This window comes from Mesoplodon densirostris, chromosome 19, assembly GCF_025265405.1.
Source record: "Mesoplodon densirostris isolate mMesDen1 chromosome 19, mMesDen1 primary haplotype, whole genome shotgun sequence".
NCBI lineage: Eukaryota > Metazoa > Chordata > Mammalia > Artiodactyla > Ziphiidae > Mesoplodon > Mesoplodon densirostris.
Genome location: NC_082679.1, coordinates 56003514 through 56017337, shown reverse-complemented (window position 1 = coordinate 56017337; position 13824 = coordinate 56003514). Strand labels below are relative to the sequence as shown.

The 13824-nt window shown below is 44.8% G+C and overlaps 1 protein-coding gene across 1 annotated transcript; it reads right to left on the bottom strand.

Annotated features, from left to right (window-relative positions):
* Positions 1 to 1448: 1448 nt before the first annotated feature.
* Positions 1449 to 13050, bottom strand: NUDT7 (nudix hydrolase 7). Its single transcript, XM_060083901.1, is given in 5 exon segments — positions 1449 to 2810; positions 7442 to 7600; positions 10294 to 10447; positions 12939 to 13014; positions 13017 to 13050. Coding segments are annotated over 5 exon segments (792 nt in total). The 3' UTR covers positions 1449 to 2441.
* Between the last annotated feature and the right edge of the window lie 774 nt (positions 13051 to 13824).

Sequence of the window (13824 nt, the reverse complement as noted above, 5' to 3'; positions counted from 1 at the left end):
CTCTTGCTTTTGAGGTAGGGGTTGATCCCCATCGCTGTGTTCCTTGAGACTGATTTTTTCAGTGGTTTTGTATATTCCGTGAGATCAGTACTCTGCCAATAACTTCTTTTATTTGAGCCAGACTTCCTAGATGTCTGTCCCTGTAACAGGCTATTTAACACCACTAAAAGGGGGGTGGAGGCAATACCTCCATCACTGAGCCCCTTAAAGTGGGTGGCCATGGGTGTCATTCAGAGTGTAGACTTCAGCTGGGCCACCTCCTCTTAGAAACCAGGCAGGTCTGTGGCGTTCGCATAAACAAACAGTTCAGAAAGGTGGCTTTCCACACTGCCAGAGAGGTCAGCCATCTACCCGGCAATTACACCGCTGTCAGATTGTAAATACACATTTGCAAATGCCTCCAAAATTGTTCAGAAACAGTTCAGGCCTGTTCACGCAGGGCTAGTTACAGAATGTTAATGGGGAAGCTCACCCACCATCTGCTTTCATGGTTGGAGCCAGATTTGCGCCATTTCAACGTTTATGGGTATAAAGCAGCAGATCAAATGTTTTCCTCTGCCAGCACTCGGAAAATCAAAACTCAGTAGCAATGGACAGTTGCATGGCTGACTGATGAGTTTACTGTGGGCATCCCATTTTCAGCTACAACACAGTCTTATTAAAAATGGTCTGGGGCCTCCCTGGTGGCGCAGTGGTTAAGAGTCCGCCTGCCGATGCAGGGGATACGGGTTCGTGCCCCGGTCTGGGAGGATCCCATATGCCGCGGAGCGGCTGGGCCCGTGAGCCATGGCCGCTGGGCCTGCGCGTCCGGAGCCTGTGCTCCGCAACGGGAGAGGCCACAACAGTGAGAGGCCCGCATACCGCAAAAAGAAAAAAAAAAAAAAATGGTCTGGCTTTCTAAAAATCTAATAATACTCAGGAAAATGGGAAAGTGCCATCATACAATTGAGGTTATGTGGCTTTATTCAAGACCCCCCCACACCTTGCCCCTGATCTGGTGCAGGACGGCTGATACCATAATTAAACGAAGAAATCCCTGCTAACTCTAAAGCATGATATATGGTGATGCCCATGTAAGATGTGGTAGATTTCAAGGCATGCGATTCAGAATGTTTGTCTCTTTGGCTTTTGATTTGGGGATTGTGCTTGAAATCAGTGTTTTTCTGCTATCATATTAAGACAGATAATGTTCTCTCTCCTGATTGCAGGCCTCTCATATTCCTTCATTTCAGTTATTTTGGATGATGACTGCCAAACCCCACCAATACCTAAAGTTGTCCTGTGCATGTCCCAGAACTCATATGTTAAATGCAGATCATCCTGAATTCTAATTGCTGGCAACACCTCAAGTTTGGGTGAATATCCATCCAACCATTTTCAAGTGTTATGGTGTATTATTAGGGCTATAGCTCTGCTGTAACAAACTGACCCCAAATTACAGTGGCAGATATGACAGAATTTTATTTTTCTCCCATGTAACAGTCCCAAGTGAATAGTCCAGAATGGTGGGTTGCTTTGCTCCACAGACTCATTCAGAGATCCAAGCTCTTACCATCTTCTGGCTCTAACTTTCCTGCAGGGATTGTCTTCATCTGTGTAGTCAAGGCTGGGTTGCAGATAAATCATGGAAAAGGGAAAGAGAATCCAGGGAATCTGGCTTGTCCCCTAAATTGGAGATGACTGCAAGAACGATTTTCACTCATATCCCATTGGCTTAAGTTAAATTTCAGAGCTACATTGAACTGCACCAGAATTTAAGTAATGCTGTTTCTACCTGGGCAGCTATGGGCTCAGATTCTACTCTATTGCCAGATAAGAAAAGGAGGATGGATTCTGATGGCTAGTCAGAAGTTTGTCACATGTAACGACAGACAGAGGTATTACCTCCTACAAACAAGATGAATGCCACAAGATCATACATTTAAAAAATATTTATTAAGTGCCTACTATGTGCCTGATCCTTTTTCTTACGTGTGTAAGGAAAGCATTGTTAAATATACTGTGGGTGAAATTATGCAACAGTATAAACACATTTTTCTACTTAAAAAAATGTTTTTAAAATTTTTATTTACTTATTTATTTGGTTGCACCAGGTCTTAGTTGTGGCAGATGGGCTTCTTAGTTGTGGCACGTGAACTCTTAGTTGCATCATGCATGTAGGATCTAGTTCCCTGACCAGGGATCAAACCCGGGCCCCCAGCATTGGGAGTGTGGAGTCTTATCCACTGCACCACCAGGCAAGTCCCCATTTTTTTACTTTTGAAAGACTTTTGCTTTTTCAGATAATAGAGGGGAACTGGAAAAAAGGCAAGGGTTTTACCTTCATATTGCAGGAAACATATTCGTACCTATCAAATTCCAACAGCTGGCATTATTGTTGTTCTGTGGATAAGCCCACACAAACACCGCTTAGAGAGTTATTGGGGTGTTGGTCTCATAAATCATAACTTGCTTATAGCATGTTTATGAAGCTTCAGTAAAGACTCTTCAGAGGATGACATCAGATCGTTGAGATTAAATTCAACCTCAAAGGAGGGTTTTTTCCCCAAAATAATTAAGGCAACAAACAAGGCACATTTTGCAGTCATTCCCCGGATATGATAAGTCACACCATCTTCAGGGTTCGTGTACTCAAAGCAGTGAATAATAATATGATGACCAGAGCGTGTCAGGTGATTCTGCTGGTAGACGCTGGGATGCAGGAAATATTCCAGAGGCACCAGGAACACATTCTTAACTTCATCGGGGTTAGGCTTGGCCTGGAAGTTGGAGTCTATAAATCCTACAACAGGGGTTATCAGTGTATCTCTCTGAAAGCAAAACACAAAAGATACAAACTGAGAAGTGAAGACATACCATTTCAAAAAAAAGCATGGTTAAAAGCATGCCACTTCTACATAAGCTAAGCTCACAGGCCAAAGCAATCAGTTACATAAAACTTGCTCCATAAGTAAACTTTATGTCCCCCTAAATGGGAGTGGTCTCTGCCCATGAGTCTGGAAATGATATTTTTGGGGAACATAAATTGGTACAATCTTTTGGAACAGAGATTTAGTAATATTATAAAAATGTGCTCCCTTTGGCCCTGAAATTGCATTTGTGTGAGTACACCTGTATGATAAATTCCTACCAGTGAGAAAAGATAAATGTACAAGACTGAAGCATTATTTGCAATAGTCCCAAACTAAAGTTATCACTGCTCAGTGGATATTTAGGGCAGATCAATTACGACTATATCCATATAATGGGGTACTATGCAGCCCTTAAAAAGCATGTGATAGACACCTTTCCTTATCAGTATAGACAAGTATGTGCCATCTTATCAATAGAAAAGTGACATCATATTAATTGTGGCATATTCCCATTTATGGAAAATTTTATATATATATATATACTGTTTTACATAACATATATGTTTATAAGTGGGGGGGGGATTTCTATTTACAACCACTACTGTGCTGAAATGAATGTAGGGTGCTGTTAACTGAAAGATTCTACTGAAAATCTTGAGGGGAGGCCTGGAGTTTAGTGTAGGAGCTGATAAAGGCTGCATGACCTTGAATTAGAAAGTGAGAAGAATCCGGAATTCCTGGGAGAACTCCTAAGAGGAAGTGGGTGGGAAAATCCAGGGATACATTGTGAGGCTGGGGTTCTATAGGAGGATAAACAGGCCTGTGGAAAATTCTGAGGAAGGACAGCTAAAGCATGTTTAAGAACAGTGATGACTGGGACTTCCCTGGCGGTCCAGTGGTTAAGACTCCACGCTCTCAATGCAGGGGGCACGGGTTCGATCCCTGGTCGGGGAACTAAGATCCCACATGCCGCATGGTGCAGCCAAAAAAAAAAAAAGAACAGTGATGACTCAGACCATTAACCAAATTAATGACGAAAGTCAACATTTGGACCAGGAGCGGAGGATGGGAGCACAGACTTTAGACATCCTTAGGGTGGGAAATCTGGGGTCATGAGTTGCCAGAGGCCAGAGGCTTTGTTCCAGCAGCAGCCCTCACTGTGCCTGGCCCTGCGTGAAGGCTCAGCCTCTTCTGTCCCAGGGTTCCCCAAAGGCGGCCTCTGCAATGCAGACTCAGATGCAAGTGATTTCTTAAGGAAGTGCTCCCAGGAGAAGGTGGTGAGGAAGGGAGCAGGGAAGAAAGACGGGTAGGGGGGAAGCCAGGCAAGGATGCTGCGGGGACCTGTGGGGTGTAAAGTACACCTTCGAGTCTGTCCCACGAGGTGAGGGGGCTGAGCTTTCATGCCGCCCAGTCATTGGCTGAGGACTGCTCAGCTGGAAGTAAATCAAGGCAGTGCTGCCTGTGTGCATCAGGGGAGGCGGTTCCAGTAGTCCAAGGGCACGGGCCTTGGAAGAAAGCTGCTGGCGTGTGTATCAGAAACACGGCCTAAAAGGACTAAGAAGGCATCTGGACGGAGCCTGGAGTATCGCTCAGCACGCATCCGTGGCTGCTATTTCCATTCAAAGACCATAACCTTCTCTAGAATCCAACACCCTCCCCCTGATTCTTCACAACAAGCTGCCCATGAGGAAGCTTGAACAATGGCAACTGGACAAGAAAAAATTGCCCAAGGTCACGTCCAGCTAACACTTGGCAGAAACCAGGATTCGACCACGGGCCTGCTGCCCACACACTCAAATTCTATCAAACACGAGATGGCACACCAGCGGGTGGCTTAAATACGACGGTGGAGAGTTCCCAGCTGCAGCTCAGATTTCATCCCCTCCCGAGGACTGAGGGCCACACTTGTTAGGCAGGTGCATGGACAGTGACTTTCATGGCAGTGCCGGCCCTTAAATTGGCATGTCAGAGTCTGAGGAGATTGGTGGGGAAAAAAAAAATCAAAGCCTCAAAAGGAGATCATGGTTTAAGACTGAATATTTCAGATGCAGAGTCAGGCACGTTCAACATGGTTCAAGCTTAGAAGAGTAAGAGAGACTCTGGGAATCTGTGGATGAAGCAGCATCTCTGGACATCCAGTCTCTAGAAACACAGTGTCTGAATTGGCAGGGGAAAAGAAGGTGGTGCATGGCAGACATCCTAGGACCCATAAAACTCTGAATTTGGCCATTTGCTGAGTTGAAATGCCATGGAGACAGGCTTCTGCTGTGGCCTAGGGTGAGGCAGGCTTTAGGGCCCCTGGAAGAAGCTGCAGGCTATTAGAAACATCCCCGGAAGTCAGGATACACCACTGAAATGTTACAGGAACTGGGCCTTTGGGAGGCAAAGAAAAGGATCGAGACTGGCAGGCATGGGCCACGTACAGAGAAACAGGAGAACGGTCCCCCAAGGGCTCTGCAGAGAGAAGTTCATACGTGTACGACAAAAGGACAAGCGGGTTGGGGGCTGGAAGGCGTGGGAGGGTTAACGCCGGGTGTGGGTAAAAGCCAATGACACCCCAAAACATCTCCAGGCATTGCCCTGTGTTCCCTGGGGGACAAAATTACCCCCAGTTAAGAACCACTGGATTAGATTAGGCTTCTAAGCATTAAATAAATGGCATTTTGGTAGCACATTTAAAAGATCTGCAAGGTCCAAAAAACAAAATGACCCTCACTAGCGCTTCTAAAACACAGTACACCTTTCGTGAAAGCCTTTGTTCATTCTAATTTCTCGTTGATGTGATCAGCATTATATCAAGGTCAGGTCATCTTAGAAACCTCCTGCTCCGGGAGCATCTGGTCCACGGAGATCTCCTGAAGACCCATAAACACCTGTGAAGACTGTTGTATCCTATCCCCTCAAGGGCAGAACTCAGTAGCTCCTGGGGACCTTGGACATGGAGTTACTCTTACTTTGGGAACTTACAACCATTATGCGTTTTGTCAAGAGTTCTAAAATCAATCCCTAAGATGTGCTGGGGGGTTTGCAGACATCCTCTGAAAAGGGCTCCCAGTAGAAAACACAGTTGAAGAGGAAGTAATTGACACATATCTTGTCCTAATCCCATGTTCCTTTTCTCTGTCTCATTTCTTTTTCATTGAGGATGCATTTATTGCCATTAGCTTCTTCCAAACTAAATCTCCCTTGAGTGGTGACCTTTCTATTTTTAAAATGGACCCAACTAAGACATATCTCAGCACCACCGATCTTCACAAAGGGTGATCTGGTTTTCTAATTTTTAGGTATCAGTGGGATTCTTCCTTTGACATAAAAATTCACCTGGAAGCCCGATACTATTTAAAACATAAAAAAATTTACACCTACCTCTGATATGTGATGAGTACAGTTCACCTCTGTGATATTCTTCCCTCAAGCCCATAACCTTAGCTTAACCAGGAGAAAAATATCGGATAAACCCCAACTGAGGAGCATTCTAGAACATACCTGACCAGTACACCTCAAAAGTGTCAAGGTCATGAAAATAATGGAAGGCTAAGAAACTGTCACAGATCAGAGAATAAGGAGACATGACAACCAAGCGCAACATGGTGTCCTGGATCTCATCCAGGACAGAAAGGAGGACACTAGTAGAAAAACTAGTAGAAGACAAGAGTGGAGTTTAGGTAATGGTAATGTACTAACATTGGTTTCTTAGTTGTCACCAATGTACCACAGTGACGTCCGATGTCAATAAGGTGGGGACCCGTGTACGGGTATGCAAGAACTCTCTGTGATATCTTTGTGACTTTTCCGTAAATCTGTAACTATTCTAAAATTAAAAGTTTATATTAATAATGTTACACTGATAAAACAACGCTGTTATCCAACTTCAAATTTACTCCTTCTAAAGTCAATTAGTATTTACTTCTTCTAAAGTCAATCAGTACAACAACGAAATTGTTGTGTTCAGTTCATATGAAATAAGGTCTGGCTATCTCAGCCCCAGGATTCATTTTGTTGTTATGTTTGTTTGTTTGTTTGGTATATACTATCAAGGAAATCCTGCTTCACACAGAAATGCAGTTACAAGTAGTAACTGCTTTTAAACAGCTACCCTAGTGATCTCAGGATACTACTCAATTAATGTGACGTGGAGAAACTGGGTTCCACGGTATGTGCAAAAATGAGTATCCTTAGGGCAAAAGTGATACCCTGGTGGCCTCCGAGGGGCTGAAATTTGGTATGCTCAAGTGTGTATTATTGTTTCAAGAGAATTCTCAAAATAAATGCACACTGGAGAAAACTAAATGTGAACTGAATGCTAATGAAACAATTCTGAGCCATCTGCAGGGTTCCACAGCACCTGGTTTGAAAACCACTGATGGAGTTCAGCCCTTTCATTTCTGGATGGGGAAGGAGGGGCCCATACAGGAAGGGGGGCTTGCCTAAGGCCTCTTAGCTCACAAGGGGCAAAGTCCACACATGAACCAGGCTCTTGACTCGGTACAGCACTCTTGAGGGCCCTGTTTGGCCAAACATGGAATCCTGAAGATATCCACTGTGTGCTCATGAGAGTCTAAGAAACCCAGTTCCATCCCAAGCCTTACGTCAAACAGCACTGGTACCAGGCGGCAGACGACCTCCACCTGATGAGGGTGCAGCCCCACTTCCTCCTGGGCTTCCCGGAGAGCCGTGGCCACGTCGTCCTCATCTGTAGGTTCGCACTTGCCTCCAGGAAAGCAGACCTCTCCAGGTGACCTCCTCAGCTGGATATGGAGGGAAAAGAGCTGCAGTGTGGGATTCCAAGTTTGGTGCCGTTCACTCATTCAACAAGTATGCACTGAATTTCTGTCTTGTGCCAGAGACCATTCCCACACTCGTGGTAACAAGTGGGGATAAGACCAAAAAGAAAAGTTTGGTTTTTTTTTTTGAATCCTTTTAAAAAATGAACTTGGAGAACTACCCTCACTTCTGATTTTTCTCTCCTTGCCCTCCAAAGATACCATACACACACAAACAGATTTACATGGATGAGGAAAAAAAGTGGAACAAAAGGAGAACGAAAAGAGCAATGTCCTCAGTAACCTTTACTGAGTACTTACCGTGTTCTGGGCATGCTGCTTCACGTGGAGTTCTTTTCACTGAGTCCTCAGCACAGCTCTATAAGTGACTATTTTTTAAAGTGTTTGTTTAATTGAAGTCAAATTCACATAATATGAAATTAACCCTTAAGAGAAAAAATTTTAATATGTTTTTTCATTGGAGTATAGTTGATTTACAATGTTGTGTTAGTTTCTGGTATACAGCAAAGTGATTCAGCTATATATATATAGATACATATATTCTGAGATACAGATATATATTCTGATATCTATATCTATATATATCAGATATCTATATATATCAGATATCCATATCTATATATATCAGATATATATCTCTATCATCTATCTGCCTATCATCTATCTAACATCTATCTGTCTATCATCTATCTGCCTATCTATCATATATCTATCTAATATCTATCTATCATCTATCTGCCTATCTATCATCTACCTATCATCTATCTATCATCTATATATCTAACATCTATCTATCTATCAGCTATCTGTAATCTATCTATAATCTATCATCTATCTGTCTATCATCTATCTATCATCACCTATCATCTATCGTCTATCATCTATGAATGTATCTATCTATCATCTGTCTACTTATCTATCATCTATCTGCCTGCCTATCTATCATCTATCTATTATCTATCTGTCTATCATCTATCTATCGTCTATCATCTATAATCTATTATCTATCTATCATCTCTCTATCTATCATCTATCTATCATCTATCTGTCTATCTATCATCTATCTATCATCTACCTGTCTATCTATCATCTATCAGTCTGTCTATCTATCATTGATCTATCACCATCGATCATCTGTCTGTCTGTCTCCTGGGGCCCTGCTTATATGAGACTCCAGGGAGGGACACAGCTCCAGTAATGCCTCAGGGAATTTCTTACTCCCACAGCCAAATAGGGCCTAAAGTCAGATGTAATTAGATTGAAATACTTCTTTGAAAAAAAATGTGACCTTTTCACAGAAAAGGTCTGTGAAATTTATGGTCTAAGATGATTCTTACGTAACAATCAACAGGCAAAGCAACTCCGAGTGAAACCGAGACCCATTTTGGGGTTCTCTAGATTTTCTACACTACTGTCTGTCTGTCTGATAATATGAAGAATATATTTAAGTGCTTCTCTGGTGATCTTGGCAGAGCTGGGAACAGACCCTGGTCCCTGCTTCCCACTGAGTACCTCCCGTTGGAACTTGGATTTTCATCACCTCATGTGTTTATGTTATTGTTGCCAGACCCAGACCACAGAGAATCCACATGTCTAATCCCAAACCCAAAAAACTTCAGCTGATTCCTCAGCTTCCCCGTGACCGCACCCAAGGGATATTTCTTATTCTGCTTACAAAGCCTATTTTCTCATTATTGTGGCTTGTTTTCTTTTTTTACTAGGGTAACTTTGAAATGACTGTTTCCCCAACTTTTCCTCAGAAGTACTCCCAATAGCAAGGGAGAGTGACAGTCCCCAGGGGTGTACCCAAGGGAACTCCATTCCCAAGCCCAACATTTCTTTCAAGTGGAACGATTTATCGTAAAAACTCAGGCCACATCTGCTAATGACACTAGTGATGGCAGCTGAGACTTCCTGAACCCTTGCCGAGCGCCAGCGCTGTTCTAGGTGCTTTACATGTGTCGCCCTATAAAGCCCTCACAGCAGCCCTATGATGCAGGTACTAACAGCTTGTCCTCATTTTGCAAGTGAAAACATTACAGCACGGAGAGGGTAATTAATTAGGACAAAGTCACACAGCTTCAACAAGACTCTGCATTTGAACATAGGCAGCCAGCTTAGGGCCCAGGCTGTCAACTTTAGTGCTCTAGAATTTTCACATTATACCTGGGGTGGGAGTAGTCTAAAACAGTGGCTCTCAGTGGGGGCAATTTTATCCCCTCCCCATCCCTGCTGAAACAGTAGGCAATGTCTGGAGACATTTGTGGTTGTCACAAAAGTGTGTGGGAGTGTGTGTGTCTGTCTGTGTGTGTGTTACTGGCATGTAGTGGGTAGAGGCCAGGGATGTTGTTAAACATCCTAAAATGCACAGGCCAACTCCACCAACAAAGAATTATCCAGCCCAAATGCCAGTGGCTGGATAAGAAACCCTGGCCTAAAAGTATTTTAAATTACTTGCTAGCTAAATTACTTATTTTACTTTCCAAAACTTCTCCAAAACAGCCCTGTTATCCTGTGGCTTCATGTACTTCTCGAACATCACAATTTTGAGAGTACAGGTGAGAATCTAGAACCTCAAAATATGTGCCAGTGACAGCATTTCATGGGGTTTTCACATGTCCTGAGACTTTAATGGAAGGAGCCTTTTTGTCACCTACCTTCTCTGACCGAAGGGTGAACAACAGGTAGAGTTTTCCTTCTTTAGCCAACAATGGTAAAAGGATGGAATATTTGTTAGACAACAAGTGAGAATATTTGGTCCCAACGTCATGTTTTCTTAAGCGGGCCTTAGCGTCATCTATCAAACTGTTTCTAAAATGGAAACAAACCAAACAGTTTAGTAACCAGAGTTATGATGTCATACAGAGTGAAGTAAGTCATTAAAAAAATATCGTATATTAACGCATATATGTGGAATCTAGAAAAATGGTACAGATGAATCTATTTGCAGGGCAGGAATAGAGGCAGACATAGAAAATGGATGTGTGGACACAGCATGGGAAGGCGGGTGTGGGACAAACTGGGAGATTAGGACTGACAAATATACACTACCATGTGTAAAACTGCTAGCTAGTGGGAACCTGCCGTGTAGCACAGGGAGCTCAGCCCGGTGCTCTGTGATGACCTAGATGGGTGGGATGGGGGGTGGAGAGGGAGGCTGAAGAGGGAGGGGATATGGGAATATACGTATACATATAGCTGATTCACTTCATTGTACAGCAGAAACTAACACAATATTGTAAAGCATCTATAGTCCTAAAAAAAAAAAAGTTCCGAATCCTGAAGCAGTGTTTCTGCTTCGTTGTGTGTCCTGGCATTTACCATTTCTGAGTCTCAGTGTACTTTTTAATAATATGGCAGCAGTAATAATACCCAAATCATGTGACTGTTGGCAAGCTAAAATGAGGCAAAAAACTAAGAACACAGTTCCGTACCTGAGTTCACTTTAGAAGCTAAATGAATTTTAAATGATGGTAAATATTCTTTCAACAGTGCAGTAGCTCAGTGTTGAAATCCATAATAATATTCAGGAAGACAGGTTTGCAGAGCAAGTCACTGTAAGGTTAGACCATCGTAAGGTTAAGGACTTTCTCTTAACCTGGCCCTTACGTCACATTATCAAACCCTTGTCTTCAAATGCCTTGTAACAGTGGTTCCCAAACTTAAGCAGCAACAGAATCACCCAGAGGTCTTGTTACAACATAGATTGCTGGGTCTACCTGTGACTTAGTAAAAGCCAAGTATTTAGATTTATAACCACAAATGATGCCCTGAATCCATAACTATGGGTCTGTTTTGGTCCTTTTGACAGGTGTATTTTATTGCTGGTTTGTGAAGTGAGTTAAATAGTGTCCCCTCCCCCAAAAAACCATTATTTGAAAACAGGATAGTATTTGGAAACAGGATCTTTGCAGATGTAATTAGGGAAGGATTTCGAGAGGAAATCATCCTGGATTAGGGTGGGCCCTAAATCCAATAACTGGTGTCCTTATAAGAAGAGGAGACGACACAGAGAGACACATATATGAGGAAGAAGGTCTGAAGATGAGGCAGAAATTGGAGTGATGGTGCCACAAGCCAAGGAATGCCTGGGGCCACCAGAAGCTGAAACAGGCAGGGAGGTTCCTTCCCTAGAGCCTTCAGAGGGAGCATGGCCTTGCTGACTCCTTGATTTTGAGCTTCTAGCCTCAGAACTGTGGAAGAATACATTTCTGTTGTTTTAAGCCATCCAGTTTGGGATACTTTGTTATGGCAGCCCTAGAAACTAACAGTTTGATTTTAACTTTCCTATGGTTAAGGCAGTTTTGCATAAGGGGCAAAATCGGGTATTCAAGTGAGGCAGAACTGGTTTCAGAGTGTTAGGAACGACCTCTCTAAGCCCCCCTTTCCTCATCTGTGACATGCTGAAGATATTTGTGATGATTAAATGACATGGTTCTGTGGCTGACACTCAGGGCCCAAGGAATGGTAACATGTTATCACAAATGTCTCAGTCCTTAGGCAGTTGTTGCCAGAGATGTTTGCTATTTTTGCTTCTTTCTACGAGGCAGAATGCTCAGTAATGTGGTTGGGTAACAGCAGTGGATGTCAAAAGCGACCACATGGCCTGAAAAGAGAAACGGAATGCTGGCACTGGAGGGGACTCCAGAGCGCATCCCGTGCACACAGGCCCGCGTCCAGAAAAGGACACTGTCCCTACCGGGAATGCGAGGGACTACTTAAAAGTGTGGCTTTTAAGAGGCGCCCAGAACTGACCAGAGGGACCAGCAGAAGCAAAAGTCTGCAAAAACGTCCCCATTAGGGGGCTGGTCCTTGGGGTAATCGCCATAAAAACACCAACAGTAGCAGCCACCCCATTCTGGACATGGGCTTATCTCACCTTCTTCCCATGCTTTTCTCATTAAGGTGAAAACACGATCACGTCCTGGCTCAGAGAGGTTACGTAACTGAGACCCAAGATCCCGACCTTGAACCCAGAGCTGCCTGGCGCGGCCTCGCAGTCCCTGAGGTCGGACTCTGGAGACCGGGTGAGCGGAAGAAGAAAGCCCTTGGAGGAGCGGTGTGCCCCCACGATAGCCACAAACGGCTCTGTCTTTGGCGGGAGAAGCTGCGAAGGCCCAGGGACCCTGCGAGCGACCAAGAGAGGTGAGCGCCCGGAGAGCGGGCTCGGAGGGTGGGCAAGCGGGCTCAGTAAAAGTAGCCAAAAGGCGCCGGTCATACGTGGCCAGCGATCTGTTCGGTCTCGCCGCGAGCAAGGCCGGGCCAGGCAGGGCTCGGGGTGCCAGGGCCGGGGAGGCTTTACCTGACTGGCTCCTGGGGAGGACAGGATCGCCACATCGTCCCCGGGAAAGTTTGTTTCCGGTAACTCCTCCCGGGGCGGGCGGGGGAGAAAAACAAATCGCCCGGACGGGCATGCGCAGAGCAGCTCTGGGCCTGGGGCGGGGAGAGAAGCGGGGCCTGGGGACGGATATGGGGCGGGGCCTGTGGCCGGAGGCGGGGATGAAGGGTCGGAAGCAGGACTGAGCAGAGAGCCGTAGGCGGAGGATCGGGGCGGGGCTAGTGGGGCTTAAAAGCCGCGCCCTCCTGGTCGCGCAAAGTAGCTCTCAGCTCTCCCCAAATGCTAGAGGTAAATGAGGCATTCTGAAATTGACAACTGTGAAAAAAGACAAAAGTGAAAATGCAGTGCTGGTGAGTTGAGAGGATTCTTACACTCGCACTCACTGTTGCTAGGTCAAGTTGGTTCAACTTTTCTAAACAGCAGTCAACACATGACTACCCAGCACGTACTTTGTGCTGGATGCAGCTCCCGCAGTGAGCGAAAAGACACCGCAGAGCTTACGGTCAAATGGGAGAGAGAGACACGAATCAAAAAATTACATAGATAAAGCAGAAGTCCTTAGTCCTTGGAGAGCATGTGAGGGAGAAATAGATCAGAGAAGGCTAACCAGAGAGATTGACAGCGGAGCTGACGTCGAAAGCAGCTATTCTCCAAGTGTGGTCCTGGGACCAGCCACGACCGTCCACATCAGCACCACCTGTGTGCTGTTAAAAATAGGTAGATTCTTGGGTCCCGCCCCGGGGCTGCTGGATCAGAAACTGAGGGTAGAGCACAGCGACCTGTACTGGAAGGGGATTCTGATGCGCCGAGAGGGAGAAGGACAGGGAGAGCGTTCCAGGAAGAAGGACAA